The following is a 21352-nucleotide window of genomic DNA, read 5'->3' on the forward strand; positions in this document are numbered from 1 at the left end:
ATGTACAATCCCAAGGGCATGGAAGGATTTGGACATTATATGCTTCTCTGTTTCTTTTTTTCCCACAGGCATGAAAACCAAACATGCTCTTCGTCATCATATGAAACTCCATAAAGGTATCAAGGAATATGAATGCAAGGAGTGCCATAGGAAATTTGCTCAAAAGGTCAACATGTTGAAGCACTACAAAAGACATACAGGTCAGTGAGTAGCTAGAAAGAAACAGGCTTATCTTCTGTCTTTTCATCTAGAAAACCTAATTGTTGGTCAGTTAATGGCCAGATGATTGGAATACATGAACTCTTGAAGTTCCTTCCATCTCAATGCAATCTAATATTTATTTAGCGTGGCAAGGCACAGTGACTGAAAGTTAATGTAAAACTCCTTCATGTCTGTTTCCTATACTCAAGATTAGGAAACAGAACAAGTTCATATTAGAGATTTTTTTTTAATTGACCAAAATTCTTGACCTGAACTCAATTTTACGTCTTTAATTCTATACTCACTGATTTTCAGAATGATTGCCTGAAGATACAGATCATAAAAGCAAAATACATTTTATTTATCTTTATTATACTAAACTAAAACCAGTATTTATAGCATTCATTTAGCAGGAACTTATAATAATATACCCTTTTATGGATATTTTGTTTGAACACATCAATCACTTCACCAAAAACAACCCACCTTCCACAGTATCTTTTTATTTAAAAATTTATTTAATAAATTTTTATTTAATTAAATTTAATTAAAAATTTAATTAATAAAATTATTTATTTAAAAAAATTAAGCAAAATTACCTAATAGAGTGATTACAATCAACCATACATGTAACTTTCTCTCTTTGAAGTTATTTTAAAAAGGTAAACAAAAATGGAAAATTTGTTTAAACTTTAATCATTTGGAACCAATATTATCCATTGTATTTGACCTGTGGTATTACCTGTTAGTGTTGCCTGCATTTACCTTACCATAGATAAAGAATGGGTTGTCCTTTTGGATTTTCATGCCTTAGTAGTTCATACAAGTCTTTCCATTTTTCCCTGAATTCTTCATATTCATTATTCCTTTATTTTGGAATGAACCTGTGATTTCATTGGTAAAAAGCACTTCCACTGAAGAAACTGTATATTAATGCACTTTAGCACATGCAGCATATATGGTACTTACAGGTCAAATCACTTCCCCGGGGTTACATAATCATGAAGTGTCAATAAGTCAATAAACATTTATTAAGCACCTACTATGTGTTAGTCATTGTGTTAAGCACTAGAGATATGAATAAAAGCAAAAGACAGTACCTGCTCTGTAGTAGCTCACAGGAGACAACATGGAAACGAATATACATAAACTATATGCTGGATTAATGGAAAATAGTTAAAAGAGAGAAGGCACTAGAATTAAAGGAGATGAGAAAGGCTTCTCATGGAAAATGGGATTTGGGCTGGAATTTGAAGTTAGTCAGGAGGCAGAGATGAGGAGAAAGTACATTCTAGACACAGGGGACATCCACAGAAAATGCCAAAGGCGTGAAATTTGGAGTGTCTTGTTCAATAAACATTAAGCAGAGCAATATCACCTGGTCAAAGTGTACATGGCAGGAAGTAAGATAATAGTATAGTAATAATAATTTAACATTTATATTGCATTTACTGTGTGCCAGGCTCTGTGCTGAGCACTTTACAAATATTATCTCATTTGATCCTCACAACAACCTTGGCAGGTAGGTGCTATTACTATCCTCATTTTATAGATGAGGACACTGAAGCAAACAAGAGGTTAATCACTTTAACAGCTTGGATGGATTGGAGTCTCAAGAGCCTTGCAGACCAATCAACAGATTATTGAAATAGTCCAAGTATGAGAAGATGAGGACCTGTCCCAGGATGATGGCAGTATCAAAAGAAAGGATATATTCTAGAATCTAAATATTAGGATCTCTTAGATATTAGTTACAGCATCTCTTATTGTAATGGTGAAATTGTCGTGTCTTGGCAACAGAGAAGAGGGGTGTGTGAGAGACAGAAACTGAGGATGACACCTAGGTTACTGAGATTATGGTGGTACCCTCAACAGTAACAGGAAAGTCAGAAAGGGGAAAAAGTTTAGGGGAAAATATGATGAGTTCAGTTTCGGACATGTTGCGTTTAAGATGTCTATTGGACATCTAGTTTGAGATATCTGAAAGGCAGCTGGAAATGCAAGGCTGGAAGTCATCAGAGAGGTTAAGGCTAGATAAGTATATTTGAGAATCATCAGTATAGAGATGGTAATTAAATCTATGGTGGCTGACAAGATTACCAAGAGAAGTAGTGTAGAGGGAGAAGAGAAAGACAGAGCCCTGTGGATATCCATGACTAGTGGAAGTAGCCTGTTTGAAAATCCAGTAAAGGAGACTCAGAAGGAATAGTCAGATATGTGGGGAGATGGAACTTAAACATAATTCTTCTACTCTTAAGACTAGTTCTATCCACTATGCCATGCTGCCTCAGCATTCCTTACGATGTAATAATATTTCATTAAATTAGTATTCCGTAATCAGTTCTACTATTTCCCTTTCATTGGATTCATAATTTCAAGTTTTTTTTTTCCTATTATGTATAGGACTGCTATTTTGGAGCACTAATATATTTGAGAAAGATTTCCAATAATAATCAGAAACAGTTTCTTTGTGGCCCCCATTCACTTCTGCAGTAATAGTGGCAGAGTGTTGAGAAAGGGACCAAAGTATGTTAAGATAATAATCTCAGCTGGTTAGCATATACCCACCCCATTATATTCTCTCCATCCTAGTAATTTTTTTCTTTAAATTTTTGGTGAGGCAGTCAGGGTTAAGTGACTTGCCCAGGGTCACACAGCTAGTAAGTGTCAAGTGTCTGAGGCTGAATTTGAACTCAGGTCCTCCTAACTCCAAGGCCAGAGCTCTATCTACTGCACCACCTAGCTGCTCCCATCCTAATAATTTTGAGTCCCAGATATCATTGTACCAACTCCATTTCCCAAGACCTACTGACTGCTCCCTATTCTCAAACCCTTCAAGATGATTTCTCCCCACAATTTACCACTCCAGATCTCTCTACCCCTTCCACCATTCTCTCTGGAATGCCTTTTTCCTTACTCCCATCCTTTATCTTCTTGTACTAAGAAACCTGACTCCCAACTAATGAAATAGTATCCCTATCCTTTTGTAGCACTGCTTATTCTTTCGCTTAAACTACTTGACTCACTAGTCATGGTGGAGGAGTTGAGTTTTCTCAATTTGCTCATTTTTTATGACTAACCTCTCCCTCAACTCTACCTTAGCTACACACAGAGATGATCATAACCCTTGATCCTGCTATCACTCGTAAGTTTTCCACTATTATGCATGGTAAACTATGAAATAATTTTATCTGATCATAATATTTAATCATTCTATCTTTCCCTCTGCCCTACAACTCCTAACCCTGTTCATCTTTACTGTGACTGCCAATCTTTCCACCCCTCATTTCTTTTTCCCAGGTCATCAGCCATGTACTGGCTACACTCTCCTCCTTTCCCCCATTTTGACCCTCTTGTTTGAACCAGTTCAAATCTACACTATCCTCTTCTCAAGTTCCTTTCCTCCTTATCCTATCATCAAGGTATATGAGTGTTCAGGAAGGACTAGCAACTCTGCTGTGAGGATTTGCTGAGCCCTTTTCAGGGCTGCTCGTCTACCTTTGGTGTCCACCTTCATCAAACTCTCACCTGTGGCTCTAAGAAACTCTAGCATATGTAGCAGCCACATCCCAGTAAAACCATCTTGGCAGACAGGCTAAACCAGGTTGAGGGTAACCAACAGGCCTCAAACTCATCAGCAGGTTAGGGGGATATCTACCATTAATCTGTGGACTCTTCCCCCAACAGAATGGGCTGATGAGAACAATTTGTTCCAATGGCCATGAATGCAGGCGTTATGGGGCACTTAGAGCTTCGTTACATATGGAAGACACCAAGGTAATTCACTGCAAGCTGGGCCATCACCAATTGTCTTGATTTTTGTCCTGCCACTGGACTTCAGTGACTCTGGAAGAGAGTAGGGCTTATGACTTTGTGCACTTCTGCCTGACTTAAATCCAATTCACTCAAGAGTCAAGACATCACCCCCATGATGTCATGGGTCCTCTTCAAAACAAAGGACAAACAATCCTATCACCAGTCTTGCCCTGCCAAACCCCAGCTTTGGAGTATTTCTACCTGTGTCCCTGTTCATGTGCTGCTGAATGAAGCAGGTGAAAAATGATGAAAATCTTTTGGTTCAATCCACTACAAATTTATACTACATAATGTCAACTGGGCCTTCACTGCAGCAAAGCAATCCTTTTACATCTCCCTAATTGATTCATTATCTCACTTATCATAAGGACATTTCCAAACCTTTTCATTCCTCCTCAAACTGTTATTACCTATCCCTCCCACCCCTCACCCTGCCTCAGCTGAGAACCTTGCCTCATATTTCAGAGAAAAAATTGAGGTCTTTTGCCAATATTTTCCTCTTCTCCACTCCTCATCTCATATCATTCAGATGTGTTTCCTTGCTTTCACCTCTTTCACTTATTTCTCGTGAAGAGATGGTCATTTTCTTTGCCAAGGCAAATCCTTCTATATGTACACGTGATCCTAGTCCATCCCATCTTTAGTCCCCTTCAGATTGCCCCCTCTGTCATCCCCACTGTCACTAATCTTCAATCTCTTCTGGTCTGTTGTCTACTTCCTTGCTGCCAACAAGCATGTATTCCCCAACCCCCACCCCCATTCTTAAAAACCATCATTTGGATTCAGCCATCCTTGTTGTCTACTCTCCTTTTCATGTCTAAACTCCTTGAAATGTGAGCTACAATCCGGGCTTTCACTTCCTTTCATCTCACTCCATTTAACTGTGTTCAGTATATGGCTCCTACCCTCAACATTCATCTCATACTGTTCTCTGCAAAGTTACCAATGATGTCTTAATTGCCAAATTGCCTTTTTTCAGTCTTCATACTTCTTGACCTGTCTGCATTCTTTTTTAAAAATATTTTATTTTAAATGAAAATATTAAGTATTTTAAATATTAAACATTAACTCCTCAAGAACCTAAGAGTCATACAGGATTCTATATTTTTTAGGGGAGGGGGGCATGGGGAGGCAATTGGGTTTAGGTGACTTGCCCAGGGTCACACACCTACTGTCAAATGTCTGATGCCAGATTTGAAGTCAGGTCCTCCTGACTCCAGGGCCAGTGCTCTATCTACTGTGCCACCTAGCTGCCCTCCTCACTGTCTTTTAACCCCATATGTAATCTGTTGCCAAGGTCGGCCCATTTCACCTTTATAACATCTCTCCTATATGCCCCCTTATCTCCTCTGACAGTGTCACCACTGTAGTTCAATATCTCATCATCTCACATTTGGATTATTTCAGTAGTCCACTGGGTCTGTCTGCCTTAAGTATCTACTCACTGCAATTCATCTTCCATTCAGCCACTCAAGTGATTTTCCCAAAGTCCATGTTTGATGCTGTTACCCTCTACTCAATAAACTTCAGTGGCTTTCTAATGTCTTCTGAAGCAAATACCGAAGTGCTCTTCTTGGCATTTAAAGCTCTGGTAGCTTACAGAATTTGTTGTTTGTCAGTGGAATTATTAAAATTAACCACTCTGGGTATTGGGAGTTTGCAGCATAAGGTTCCCCCCCCCCCCCCCGGAGGCAAGAGGTAAATTCTTTCAAATGACACTTTGTTTTCTATGTTTAGAAGTTCTGTAATGTTCAAATGTGGTGATCATGAACTCAGACAAGATGACAGAAATAAATGGCATAGTTAAAAGAGATAAGAAGAGTACATTATTCTTTGATAATGCAGTAATACAATAGCTAATATATTCATCAAATGGAGCATTTTAAAATAATAGTATAGATAATGCAATAATATAATACCTAATATATTCACCAAATCATATAGTATCTACACAATTAAAGGAAAAGTCAGTTGATTTACAAGAAAAAATAGACAATAAAACTATAACATTTGGCGACCTCAGTGTGTTCCTTTCAACATCTTGACAAATCTAAGAAAAAAAGATAAACAATAAAGAAATTAAGATCTGAATAGAATTTTAGAAATGTTAGAAATAATATATCTCTGAAAGTTACTAGATAGGAATCAATATAAGTATAAATTTTCTTACATGTATATGGCATCTTTACAAAAACAGACCATAAAGAGAGCATAAAAACTCATATAGAAAAGCAGAAATATTCATCATATTCATTATTAATCCAATGCAATAAAAAAAATATAATCAATAAGGGGCATTTGTAGAATAGAATTCAGACTTAAATAGAAAATAAGTCTTTTAATTCTAATGAATTGTTGGATCAACAAACAAATCATAGGAATAATAAATAATAAAACAGTGAAATACCATGTTGAAACTTTGGAGTTATAGTCAAACTGGTCTTTAGATGAAAGTTTAGATCCTTGAACACTTTCATCAGCAAAGAGAGAACAGTTTAGTTCATTTGGGCTTGCAACAAAAACACAATAAGAAGAAACAGAAATAGAAATTCTGAGAAGTAAAAGAAAAAATAGAAAACACTATCAGATTCACAAATAAAACTCGGGGCTAGTTGTTTTAAAAAACTAATAAAATAGACAAACTTTTAACTAAATTAATCTTTCCAAAAAAGAGGAAAACCCAACTTCCATTATAAAAAAAAAGAATTTGCAACAGGTGAAGAAATAAAATAATTAGAAACCGTTTTACCCAATTATGTGCCAACAAAACTGATAGGTAAAATTGGTGACTTTTAAAAAAAATAATGGAATAAGAGAGTTTGATAACCCAATCTCAGAAAAGGAATTTGACAAGCCCTCAAAAGAAGGAGGTAAAAAATAATAATAATAATGATAAAAAGGATCAAATGGCTTTTCATGTAAATTCTATCAAATATTAAAAACAAATTCCAATGTTACATAAATTGTTTGCAAATAGAGCAAATGGGATCTAAACTAAACCAGGAAGAGACAAAATAAAGAAATCTGATCAAAAGTCATAAATAACACAGGCTGGATTTGTACTAGGAATGTAGAGTTGGTTCAAATATTAGAAGAATCTTAAACGTAATTATAAAAAATGATAAGAATTACGTGATGTTCACCAGAACAAATTAGGTAAACAAGAGCTAGAAGCAATTGAAGATAATAGCATAGTGTTTGAATAATCTAAGACACATTACTAGGTTAAGAACTAAATTTTACCAAAAAACTATTGGGGAAAATTAGTTAAGTTTTTTGGGAAAAATTAGACGTAGAGCAAAACCCCCTAAATTCTAATGCCCTGCCTCTAAAACTAGTTAGTATTTAACACTTTATGTTTATTCCCTTTATATTTATTCTGTATGTACTTCTATACCTCCTCATCTCTTCTGTTAAACATAAATTCTCTGTGAGTAAGAATTATTTCTTTTGTTATATTTGTATCCTTTTGTACCTAACATAGTGCTTGGCACATACTAGTTGCTTAAAGAAAGCTTGTTGATTGATTTCATACCATATGCCACAATAAGCACCGAATGGATTTGTGACCTAGATATAAAAAGTCCTATCTTTTAAAAATTAGAAGAAAAGGGAAATTGATGCCTTTTATAACTGCAGATATAGGATGGATTTTAAATGGACAATATTGATTATTAAAATTGAAAGGTTTTTTGCACAAAAAAAGTCAATGCAGTCAGAAGGGAAATAGTAAACTGAAAAAAATTTTGCATCAAATATAAATAGAATTCAGAAGGAGTAAGAGCCATTTCCCAGTAGATAAATGATTAAAGGATATATGAATAGGCAATTCTTAAATGAATAGTCATTCTCAAAAGAAACTGATGCATGTCATCAATACACAACATATGAAAAATGCTTCAAATTAGTAAGAAGAGAAATTCAAGTTAATTACTAAAGTTTCACTTCACACCTTCATGTTAGCAAAGACAACAAAAAGAGAAAATGACAATTGTTGGCAGGAGTTGTGAGAGGATGGACACATTATTTTACTGTTGGGGTTGTGATCCAAACATTCTGGAAAGCAGTTCAGAACTATAACACCCAAATTGGCAAACCTTTCACCCAATCTTAGCACTATTGGATACATATTTTAAAGAGATCAAAGATAATTGGGAAAGGGTATATATGTGTGTATATATATATACATATATACAACAACATTTATAGCAGCACATTTTGTTGTACAAAAAAACTGGAAACAAAGTAGGTATCCATTAGTTGGGGAATGGCTGAAAAATTTATTATATGTAAATGTGATAGAGTATAATTAAGCCATAAGAAATCATAAAAGAGACAAATTCAGAGAAACCTGGGAAAGTTTTTATGAACTGACATAGAACAAAGTGAGCAGAACCAGGAGAACAATATTGGCAATGACCAAAATATTAAAGGAAAACAACTTTAAAGGACTTGAAAACTCCACTGAATGGACTGACTAGTCATGATTCCAAAAGGCTTCTGATGAAACTTCTTCCTACATCTTGGTGATGTAAAATATAGACTATAGGTACAAAATGAGACATACATATTAAAACATGACCAGTGCGACACCAATTTGTTCCATCTGACTGTATTTTTTTTCAATAGGAGAACTTTTATTTAGTCTGAGTGGAGGGTGGTAGTTGTGAGTGCTAATGCTAGTGATACAAAAAAAAAAGAGCATCAATGAAACATTTAAAAAATACATAGAGGATACTGTTAAGCTGGGTAGTTTGGGTACTACTATGTTAAATTTAGCATATACTTTAAAAACTAAGATTTGTCATTCCATATAGGCCTCTTTTTCCATCCTTTGCATGTGGAAATGTTCAGGTCTATTAATGATTAATGAGTTCATAATAAAATATTTAAATTACCACACACTGTCATACTAAGTAATGTTGATACAAAGTTGGTAGGAAAAGGTGAAAATGGAAGGTATATTTTAGGAAGAAGGAATGAGAAGCCAAAGACTACAAAGATTACATAGAAGCGTCATGCCTTTATATCGTGAGTATTTTATCAAAGAAAAAAACTGCTAGGTGCTAGACAAGGTTATTATACCTTGGAAAACAAAATAGGTTATATTTTTACAAACAGGAAAAGATTTGTTGATGTTGGAATTATCCCTTAGTCAGTCATCTGTATTCAGTCAGACCATTAACTTATCAGAGCCAGATTAGATGAGTAAAAAGAAGGAATAATAATAAGAAAAATATACAGCATGTAATTCAAGCAGATTGACATTAAACTATTTTAAACAAGTAAAAGACAATCAAAAATGAGAAATAGCAGACATGATAACACTAATTGTAACAATTTCATACAGAAATTTGACCAACATAAATCAGTTGCCACAAGGAGACCAAAAGTGCCCAGAAAGCATCCTAGAAAACATCTGACTTTGTTGACAAATGGTAAGAGATGGCTAATAAAGGCAACACCAGGTTGGAATATAAACTCATTTGTAAATTCTTCTGAAGGATAATGGATGATGATGAGTAGTGTCATTTCATAAAGCAGAGAAAAGCAGTAAAAATCAGTTTTTTAAAAATCCTAGCAAGACAGCCAACTATGCAGTCATCCCAAAAGTGTTCAAAGATTAAAATGGAAGGACAACAAAAAGGAAAATGGGAAGAAATGTAAATACCATTGTAACTTTTCTCCATTAAGGACCACAGAACCTTCACAGTAGGATCCTAACACCCTGAATGCTTTTATATTAGAGGTAGGAATCACACTAAAGAAAATAAAGAGGGGCAGCTAGATGGCGCAGTGGATAGAGCACTAGCCCTGGATTCAGCAGGACCTGAGTTCAAATGTGGCCTCAGACACTTACTAGCTGTGTGATCCTGGGCAAGTCACTTAACCCCAATTGCCTTAAAAAAAAAAAGAAAGAAAAAGAAAGAAAGAAAGAAAGAAAGAAAATAAAGAGTTGGGAAAAGCAGCCAGACTGGATCAGGAATATATGGGAGAAAAGTTAATAAAGGCAATAAAATTGTGAGACCACTAAGGCATTAATATACAGGTGATCTCTCAGAGGTAAAGATACTAAAGACATGAAAAACATCTCAAATCTTATTGAGACCCTCCCAAAAAAATAAACTCCTAGAATTTCAGTACCTCCCAACCTATATACCTACTCTCCCAATCAATACAAAAATCTTTATGTGAACCACCAATATATAAATCAAAGACAATTGTGGAAAAGCAAAATAGGGAACAAGCAGGCTTTCACAAATGATGTTCAGAATTAACTGAAATTTGTTGAGAATATTAAGATGTTACCATTCTTATTTATTGATCATAAAAAAGAATGTAGATTCATAAGTCAAAATGCTATATAGGCTCTTTTACAATATTTTTCTATCCATACATTGAAATCACTGAAGTTTCCAAATGATCCTATTCAATGCTTAGATGTTCATAACTAGGTGAGGCATAAAACAGGGAGTTGTATTCTTGCCAAAGACATTCAACACTGTGTTGGAGGATATCCATCAGTTAAAGAATATCCCACAAAGTTGAAAACAGATTTTCTGTATGTCATTACGTCATTCAGATCTTGTTTGTGGATGGTATTGAGTTGACTGCATCAAGACTTGGAATGTTTCATAGCCTCCCGGAGGAGATGTTAATACTCAAAGGAATTTAGCCCATCCATCCACAGAGGAAACACCACAGAGGATAACAAATGTCTGTTGCCTAAACATTCATTGGGTGGATACCCTGTAAAGATTGTCCATTAGTATGTTTGCCTGTACACACAAGATGGACAGTGTGTTAGGCCCAGAAGTGAACAGGAGGAGAATGGGCTGGAATGCCTTCTGAAAATTGCAAGGCTCCTTTAATGACTTGAATGGCGGAAATATGTCAAATACAATTAATGCAATATTATTCCAATATAACATAAATGCAATTATAATAAAATCAGAATATGATAATGTATTAGAGAGCTCAAACAATGGCATGATTGTTTTGAGAAGGTAAAGGTCATTTCTAGCTATGGATAAACAGGTCAGAGGAAGATTCATAGAGGGAGGTGCACCTGATAAGGGCCTTGAAGTAAGGGAAGGATTGTGATAGGTGCAAATGCAGGGAGAGTTCATCCAAAGCATGAGGGACAAGGTAAATATACAAATGGGAGAAGGAGCAACAAGAATAAGGAAATAAGAAATAGTTCAATTTGCCTCCAAAGTGTGCAAAAGGGAATGAATGGTAGGTGGGATTCAGATTGCTGGGGCTAAGAAATACCATCCAAACAATGAACTCTTTTAACAAGGGAGAGCTTAACTAGGTTGGGGAGTATATATTCAGAAATTAATGTAATATAAAAAAGGGATCAATTAAAATTTTATAAAATACAAAATACAGGCAAAGGAGTATTTCATTTGAGAGGCAATTTGAGCGGAAAGATAATTACAGTTTTGGACATGTTGAGACTGAGGTCCTAGTGTGATAGACAAGTCAAGATAACCTACATGCATTTAGAAGTGTAGAACTGGAGCTCAAGACCAGAGATAATAGATTAGGAAGTCATCTGCTAAATTTGATGGACTTTTTCTCAGTCCTCATAATACTTTCACCATCTCCACATGGACACTTTTCTCCTATGGCTCTCTTCTGGTTCTTCTCTTCCCCACTGGACTACCCCTCCTTAATGTCCTTCACTGCCTCACTGTTGTCCTTATACCATTGCAGTGTGGATATCCTATGAGACTGATCTAGGGCCACTTGTCTTCTCCCTCTACATTCTATCTGTTGGTTGATTATCACTTTCTATAGGTTTAGCTATAACTTCTATGTAAATGAATCCTAAATCTTTGTATCCGGTTTCAATCTTTGTACCCAACTCTAGTCATCTATTTTCAGCTGTCTATACACCTCTCCCTTCTGGCACTTCAAACTCAGAATTCCCACAACTAAACTTAGCATCTGCTTCTCTTCCTATTCTCCCTGTTGTTTCCACCATTCTCCTAGTCCAGGGGTAGGAAACATATGGCCTTCTAGGTCCTCAGGTGTAGCCTTTTTACCAAGTCCAAGTTTTATAGAATAAATCCTTTTATTAAGGGATTTTGTTGTGTGAAGTTTGCTGTCAGTCAGAGGGCCGCACTTGAGAACCTAGAGGGCCACATGTGGCCTCGAGATGGCAGGTTCCCCACCCCTGTCCTAGTCAATCAAGTTCATGCTTTGTACTCTTTTTAAAACTAAATTTTATTTTTTATTATTAATCTAATAATCATTAACAAACAACACAAATATTTCAGTATACAAAGAAGAATAAGAATGAGGCTTGTAGAGGAAATGGAACTTTTTTAATGAAGTTTGTTCTTTAATTAACATATATAAAGATATAATTTAACAAGTTAGTAATATAACATTTCTGTGCCCCCTTCTGCTTTTTCATGTATGCATTTTTTTAAAAAATTGAGGCACTTTTTGTTTATCATTACTAACCTACCACACTCTAATTCCTCACCCATAAAAGCCTTTGTTTTAGAAAAAAAAATTTGTATGGTCCAGCAAAATAGATCAACAAATTGGCCTTGTCTGAGACTGCATATCGCAGTCTGCATTTCTATTCCATTATTTTTTTTGTCAAGAAGTGGGAAGGATGTTTCATCATTTTTTTAGTCACTATTGTTTGCTTCTTTGATCAGAGTTCTGAGGTCTTTCAGAGTTGTTTTTCTTCATATTATTGTTGTTGTCATTGTGTAAATTACCATCGTTCTGCTTATTTCACCCTGCATCAGTTCATAGAAGTTTTTCCTAGTTTCTCTGAAGCTATTCCTTTCATTATTGTTTATGGTACAATAATATTCTAGTACATTCATTTAAAACAATTTGTTCTACCATTCATGGGCACCTATTTTGTTTCTAGTTATTTGCTATGACAAAAAAAGTAATTCCAAAGTTATAGATACAATAAAAATATTTGTAATTTTGGAATCTTTGTTGATTCTTCCCTTTCTCATCCAGTCAGTTGCTCATTCCAGACAATTCTAATCCTGTCTTCCTTCTTTATCTCCACTCACCCCATTCTACCTTAAACTCTAAGAACTTCTCACCTGAACTGTTGTAATAACCTCCTAACTGGTCTTCCTACCTCTTGCCTCTCTCTCTTGGTTTTCCATCCATCCTTGACATTCACATCAAAATAACCTTCCTAACATGAAGAACACAGGAGCACAGATTTAGAATCACAAAGCAGTTGGTTACACAAAAAAAGGCTGTAAGGACAGCTAGGTGGCACAGTGGATAGAGCACTGGCCCTGAAGTCAAGAGGACCTGAGTTCAAATCCAGCTTCAGACACATAACACTCATTAGCTATGTGACTCTGGGCAAGTCACTTAACCCCAATTGTCTCACCAAAAAGAAAAAAAAAAAGAGATTATGGACCCCTGGCTGTAGAGCCTGGCACAATACCTTGCACATATATGGTATTTGAGCATAACAAATGCTTCAATGTTAGATTGAAATTGAAAAAAAATCTACATGGAGGTGACAATTGAAGCCATGTACATCACCAAAGATGTTTTACTACCTTTTTAGCTTTTTTTACCCACACTCTTCCCCTTCGTGTACTTGGTAACCAGATATCTATTATTGTTCTTCAGGATAGACTACTAGAAATTGGAGGTAAGGAGACAAATAAAATTGCTATTTTAATCATTCCACCTGTAGTTATTGAAGATCAGGTCTAGGGTAGTGACAATAGGAATGGAAAAGAACAGATGATTTGCTCTCTCCTTAGTGATCTCATACGCTTACATGTATTTCAGATGATTTCCAAATCTATATATCAAATCTTAATCTCTCTCCTGAATACCATTTTTTTCCATCTCCAATTGCTTATTGGATATCTTCACCTAACCTCTTTACTTTAGTTTTTCATTTGAAAAATCAGGGAGTTAGACTAGATGACCTTTAGCCTTCCTTTTAGCTCTAAGTCTTCTTATGATCTCTCATAGGCTCTCAATCTAAATATCCTACCAGCATCTCAAATTCACCCTGTTCAAAACTGATTTCTGTATCTTCCTTTCCTAAATCCTCTCTTCTCAACTTTCCTTGTTTCTATTGAAGTGACCATCTTCCCTAATCATGCATATTTGTAACTTTGAAATCATCCTACAATCTTTCCCCTTCCATAGCCCCAGTTCCCTCATATCCATCCAGTCAGTTACGAAGTCCTGCCAATTCTATTTCCACGATATTTCTCATATCAATCCACCTTTTCCTATCCATACTTAAACATTGCCCATATTACCTCTCACTTGGACTATAGAAATAGCTTCCTAACTCCTTTTCCTGCTTCTTACCTCTCCTCTTTAATATATCCTTCCCACAGCTGCCAAAATAATCTTCCGAATGCAAACTTCTGTGTTATTTCTCTACTCAACATGAAACCTTAGGTGGCTTCGTGTTGCCCCTAGGATAAAGTCCCTACTCTTCAGCCAAGGATTTAATCTTGCTCTAATCCACTTTTTCAGGCCTATTACTCCCTCCATACACTATGTGTTCCAGTCAACTTGGAATACTGTCTGTTCCACAAATATGACATGCATTCAACACAAGTCATCCCTCTTTCCTAGAATGTGTTTCTTGTCTCTGCCTTTTAGCGTCTTTTCCTTATTTGCCTCTGTTCAAATGCCAATCAGCCATTAAGCCTTTCTTGATTCCCCTCAGTTTTTGGTGCTCTGTCTTCAGATATTCTGAAAAGACTGTCTAATATTTTCCTTGCCTCTTTCATGTCCCATCTTTTATTATATTTATGTACATATTGTATCCCTATAGCAAAATATTAACTTCTTGAGGAGTTAATATTTAAAATATTTAATATTTTCATTTAAAATAAAATATATAAAAAATATTTGCTTTTTTTTATCCCCAGGAGTAAATAGCATAATGTCTTGTATGTAGTAGGAATTTAAATAAATATTGAATTGAATTCAGTTGGGAGCCTGACAGAAACCTAACAACTTTGGCCCTTATTATATTTGAATCAAGAAATAAATTTAAGTCTGGAAATTAAAGTTTATGGTCTATTAGTTAAGTGACAGTCCTTCTAGGACTTACATAAATTACTTTCCTAATAATTTTTTACAAATGAGATAGGGTTACTTTTGGTTCTAAAGAAAATAATTGAAATGAGGAAACCAATCAGCTTCTTCTATTCATTTTATTGCCTACATTTTCTGGCAATACCTTTAAAGAAATGATTTTGTGATAAATTAACCTCCATGTCCAGGGAAGAAAGAACAGACTATGAACAGAGAAATCATCCTAAAGAGATTTATTAAAGAATATTCTTTGTAGCCAGCCAAGATTTATAGAAAGATGGAGATAGGATGGGATGTTTCTGAGATCTGTTTCATTTTGTGTCTTCACCAGCTATTTGGTGAGTTCAGACTGTGTTTCCATATCAGCTAATGAGGGGGTAACTCCTGAAGATCTCATGAGGGCTGAAGCACCCCAAGTGGGCTGCCAGTATTGGCATGTTATCACAAAAATGGCTCACCAGGTTTCTCTTTTTATACAGAAAAGCTCCCATCACTGACAACCATTAGTAATGTTTCAATTTTTAGCCATTTCAGGGATGCTAGGTCAGTGATTGACTATACAGAATAGCAGGTTTATGACCAGAAAACATATCTCTCAACTCCTGTTTATGATGCAGAAATGTATAATAGGAACTAGGGTGCTATAAAAATATTTCACTTTTTTGTTGAAATGAACATTATCACACTTTTGGAAAGAGTAGATCTTCCCAGAGTTTTTCCCAGTGAGGTAGAATAGAAAAATTGAATATTAACTTGTATAGATGAATGGAAAACAAACACAAAATCCTTAGGAATTGACTTTTAATGAGGAAGTTCTTAACTTCGAGTTCATAAACTTGTTTTCTTAACATTTCAATAACTATTTCAATATAATTGGTTTCCTTTGTAATTTATAATCCTATGTATTTTTACTTTGTACATTTAAAAGTGTCAGCTCTGTCAAAGGCCATCTTTTCTTCTCTCTGTATACAATTTCACTTGGTGATTGCACCAGCTTCCATGAATTCAAAAATCATCTTTAAGTTAATGATTCTCAAATCTACTTATCCAGCCCTAACCTCTTTTCTGATAGACTTGCATTTCCAGCTGCCTGTTATACATTTCAAACTGGATGTCCCATTGACATCTTAAACTCAACATATCCAAACATGAATCCTTTATCTTTACCCTTAAACTCTTCCTTCTTTCCTGTTATTATCAGGGTATAATACCACTACTCCCAGGCACCTAGGCTCTAAATTGAGGTGCAATCTTCAATTCCTCTTTCTCACTCCCCATCTATAATCTGTTGCCAAGGTCTGTTGATTTTACCTTCATAACGTCTTTGGTATGCTTTCCCTTTTTTCTCCTCTGACAATGCTATCACCTGGTTCAGATCCCTATCACCTGACTTTGGGTATTATCGTTGGCTATCGCCTATCCCTTGAATTCTCTTCCTCCTCATTTTGACTTCTGGCTTCCCCAGCTTCCTTTAAATTCTAGCTCAAATCTTACCTTTTACAGGAAGCCTTTCCCAATCCCCCTTAATATTGATTATCTTCAATTTATCCTGTATGTGTAATATATATAACGTGTGTGTGTGTGTGTGTGTGTGTGTGTGTTATCCACAAGGGGCAGCTAGCTGGTGCAATGGATAGAATGCCAGCTTTGAAGTCAGGAGGACCTGAGTTCAAATCCAGTCTCAGATACACACTCTATGACCCTGGGCAAGTCACTTAACCCCATTGCCTAGCCAAAAAAACAAAACAACACAAAACCAAGGAAAATTATCTCAGTGTATGCCCCAGAGGACAGTGGAGCCTTTGATCTGAAGTTTACAGCTTTTGCTTGGAATTCTGTATGAATCAAGATGGGGGCAGGGGGTTGCAGGAGAACTTTGGGATTTTAATAATAGGGAACAAAAGCCTCAACGTCAGTATAGCCACATATAGACGTGTATACATGCATTCATTCACTAACAAGTAATGTAATTTTCTTTACAGTTATAAAAATCCTAAACAGTAAGCATATCCTTATATATACCCAAAAATGTGATTATCAAACTATAAATCAGACATTTTGAATTGCATTGTAGCAGTAACAGTTCTTTTAACACCAGCAGATATCTACAAATTCTAAAGTGAATTGGTGAGGAGATAGTTACTGCTGTTTTTCACATTACAATTTATTAAACCAGCTTCTTCTCATACTGTTTCTCTGGAATTCAATGTATCTTTCTATTACAGGGATCAAAGATTTCATGTGTGAATTGTGTGGAAAGACTTTTAGTGAGAGAAACACAATGGAGACCCATAAACTAATTCACACAGGTAAATATCATTCTATTACATTTCTAAAGGATGTTACAGCTAATTCAGATGACCCCCACTAACACTTTAATGAAAACAGTATATTCTTTTCTGAACAAAAAAACAGACAGTATTGTTATTCATGATATATTAGAATGTATTAGGATTAGATTATATAGTATGCATGTTAAATAAGAAAACAATTTATCATCCACCTTTATTTTTAAATCTTCCCCATATTTATGTACTAGTATCACAATACTGCACTTTATTACAGTGAAAGAAAATACATCATATTTTTTGGATTTTTTTTCTTACCTGTACTCTGATTTTTAGGCATTGGCCTTACTGACTTGTGGTAATGAGCATGACTGAGTAAGCTCTTGTTTTCAAAGGCTACCAGTCAGTCTTTCCTTTTTTCCAGGCTTTCTCCCAGACAACTGCCAGAATTACTTCCTAATGTACAAGTTTGACTCTGTCACTACACCCTTTGTCAAAAACCTGCTGGGACTCTTACAGGCAGGCGTGCCATTTAAGGCTCTCTGCAGTCCAACTCCAACTTACCATTTGACTTTATTTTGTGTTATATCTCTGAATTCCAGTTAAAATAGCAGTTTCCTAAGTTTGTCTTATACTTTCTCATGTCTGTGCTTGTGCAGGCTGGAACATACTCCTTCATCTTAGCCTATTTTAATTTTTTCCATTTAAAGATCAGATCAGATGACCATGACGTCTTCCCCGATTCCCAAGTCTTCCTTCTACCCACCCCACTCCCCTGCAAGGATCTCTTCAACTTCACATTTTCCTAGGGCCTTGACTTCTCAATTACCCTGTCACATTCCACCTTAGTAATATGTGTCCATGTTGTATTCCCAGCTCCCCCATTAGATTATAAGGTCCTGGAAGGCACAGACTGTGTCATTTCATTTTCATGAACCCAGCAATTACCCGTTGTTAGTAGGCACTTTATTGAATGTAATTTTCATTGCACTGTGGTCAAAGATAAATTTAATATTTCTGCTTTTCTTTGTGAGGTTGTTATACCCTAATACATGGTCAGTTTTTGTGAAGGTGCCACACAGAGCTAAAAATTAGTTATAACCCTTCCTATTCCCATTTAATATTTGTCAGAGGTCTATCGTATCTTTTCTGAAATTCTATTCGTTTCATTTATTTCTTTCATGTTTATTTTATGGTTAGATTTATCTAGCTCTGAGAGGGGTAAATTGAGGCCCTCCCACAATTACAATTTTACCATCTATTTTCTCCTGTGACTCATTTAATTTTTCTTTTAAGAATTTGGATGCTATGCCATTTAGCACATATATGTTCAGTATTGATATTAATTCATTGTCTATGGAACCTTTTAACAAAATGTAGTTTCTGTGATTATCTGTTTTAATTAGATTTGGTTTTGCTTTTGCTTTGTGTGAGATCATGATTGCTACTCCAAGCTTTTGTACTTCAACTGAAGTATAACATATTTTGCTCCAGGCTCCTTATTTTAACTCTCATGTATATCTTTCTGTTTCAAGCGCATTTCTTGTAAACAACATATTGTTGGATTCTGGTTTCTAATTCGTTCTGCTATCCTCTTGTTTAATAGGCATTTAATAAATGTTTGCTGAATTTTAGAATTGGTTTGAATTTGCATTACTCTGTTGTATCAGCACACTATTCATATCTGTAACTGTATTTTATTTCAATTTTTTTCCTTATGAAGTGGGAAAACAGTGGACCTGCTCTGTGTGTGAAAAAAAGTATGTCACAGAGTACATGCTTCAAAAACACATTCAGCTAACTCATGACAAAGTAGAAGCTCAGAGTTGTCAGTTATGTGGAACAAAAGTTTCAACCAGAGCGTCAATGAGTCGGCACATGAGGCGCAAGCACCCAGAGGTAAGTTAACATTTGCTATTATAGTGTTTGGTGATGGCGATCGATTACACATGGACTTCCTCTGTAGGAACATAATTTTAGCAGAGATCCTTAGCCTAAGGGCCTTACAACTCTAGCACTATGCCTTACACTATGCCTTGGTGCTTAAAGTAAGCACTTGTTGAATGGAATTTGGTATAGTGTAGCACTTTCACAACTTGAGTTACACTTTCAAAGAATTCTTTTAGGTAATCATGTTGTTGTTATGTCATACAGTAATATCCAACTCTTCATGACCTCGTGGACCATACTGTCCATGGGTTTTTCTTGGCAAAGATACTGGTGTGGGTTTGTCATTTCCTTCTGTAATGGATTAAAGCAACCAGAGGTTAAGTGGCTTACTTGCCCAGCTAGTAAGTGTCTGAGTTCAGATTTGAACTCAGGTCTCTTTGACTCTAGGCCCAGCACTTTAGTAACCTCGCTGCCTCCTTGGCAAACAGAGGTTAAATAACTTCCCCAAGGTCACATAACTAATAAGTATCTAAGGCTGGATTTGAACTCCGTAATCATATTATTAGGTCATAAATATCTATACATTTCTTACTCATTATTTGTTAGTTTTAATCCAATTTCCATATTAAAAATAACTGTTCACTTCACAGATTTCTAAGCAGTTAATCTGACTTTATAGTCATTATTTATTAGTATGATAAAACCCATTTGATATACCACTTTTTGCCACCATTACTGCTTTTATTTCTCCTGAATTTAGGCACTTGTGCCTCCATGCTATTTTACTAATTATTAAGCCTATAATTTGTTTTATGCCCAGAAAATAGTTAAGTAGGAGAATAGTAGATCAAATAACTAAAGCTCTGATTTCAGGTCAGGTTTTGAGAGGAATCAAGCAGTGTTTTTTATTTCACCACCTAATATAATGTTTTTTTCACAGATCCAGAACTTAATGGATGAAGAAATGAAGGTAGAAAGTAAAAGAGAATTTGGCTACATGCTAGTTATTATTAGTGATAGCATATCTGATTTTTGTGAATTTAGTATTTTAAGTACACTGGACAATTAACTATTTCTTTTTTAATTTTTATTTTATTCTGAATATAATAGCAAAAAATGAACATTTACATGTACAAAGTAGAACAGAAAAAGAGATGATTATATTAGAAAACATGAATCTCTATCACATATAACTTATTGAAATGCTTATTTCAAGGGGCAGCTAGGTGGCGCAGTAGATAGAGCACTGGCTCTGGAGTCAGGAGGACTTGAGTTTAAATTCAGTCTCAGACCAGACACTTGACAATTATTAGCTGTGTGACCCTGGATAAGTCACTTAACTCCAATTGCCTTGCCAAAAAAACCAAACGTATATTTTAATAAATTCAGCATATTTATTACTTTCAGAACTTCCCAAATACTTGTCTGTTTCTTTCTAAACTCTTTTTTGTTTTCTTAGGTGCATTTTTTAAAATGTTCAAGTGAAACTCTTTTCTGTCTTTCCTTTTTGTTTTGTCAGCACTATCAATGACTTTCCTTTCCTTCCTTCTCCAACTCATCTACAAACACAAAATAGAAAACACAATCCTCATAACAAATAAGCATAATCAGGCAAAATGAATCCATGCATTTGCAATAACCAAAAATGTATGTCTAATTCTGCCCCTTGAGTCCCCCCATTAGGAGGTAGGCAACATGCTTCCTTAGTCCTCTAGAGTCATGGCTGTTCATCACACTGATTAGAATTCTTAAATTTTTGAAAGTTTTTTTCTTTAAATATGACATTGTTACTGAATAAAATGTTCTCTTGGTTCTGCTCAAGTCTAAGTTTATACGGTTCTTCCCAGGTTTCTCTGAAAACATTCCCTTCATTATTTCTTGTTGTTCAATAATATCCAATTACATATACATACCATTATTTATTCATCGATTTCTCAACTGATTAGTACTTTGTTTCCAGTTTTTTTTGCCACAATAAAAAAGAGCTGATAAAAATATTTTTGGGCATAGGAGTCCTTTTCTTTTTTCTTGGATCTTTAAGAATATAGGCCTACTATTGTTATTTTGGGGTCAAA

General features: G+C 35.3%; 1 protein-coding gene and 1 long non-coding RNA gene across 2 annotated transcripts in view; one reads left to right on the forward strand and one right to left on the reverse strand.

Moving 5' to 3' along the window:
* Positions 1–21352, forward strand: part of PRDM15 (PR/SET domain 15) — a 169835-nt gene that overhangs the window by 144016 nt on the left and 4467 nt on the right. Inside the window, exons 18-20 of the mRNA XM_027843599.1 lie at positions 69–200; positions 17325–17408; positions 19111–19286. Coding sequence (XP_027699400.1) covers positions 69–200; positions 17325–17408; positions 19111–19286 — 392 coding nt within the window. The remainder of the gene's footprint in view (positions 1–68; positions 201–17324; positions 17409–19110; positions 19287–21352) is intronic.
* LOC114029241 overlaps positions 1–21352 on the reverse strand; it is a 61072-nt gene that overhangs the window by 28542 nt on the left and 11178 nt on the right. The gene's annotated exons all lie outside the window — the stretch shown is intronic.

Source organism: Vombatus ursinus, unplaced genomic scaffold (assembly GCF_900497805.2).
Source record: "Vombatus ursinus unplaced genomic scaffold, bare-nosed wombat genome assembly UNPS02014924.1, whole genome shotgun sequence".
NCBI classification, from domain to species: Eukaryota; Metazoa; Chordata; class Mammalia; order Diprotodontia; family Vombatidae; genus Vombatus; species Vombatus ursinus.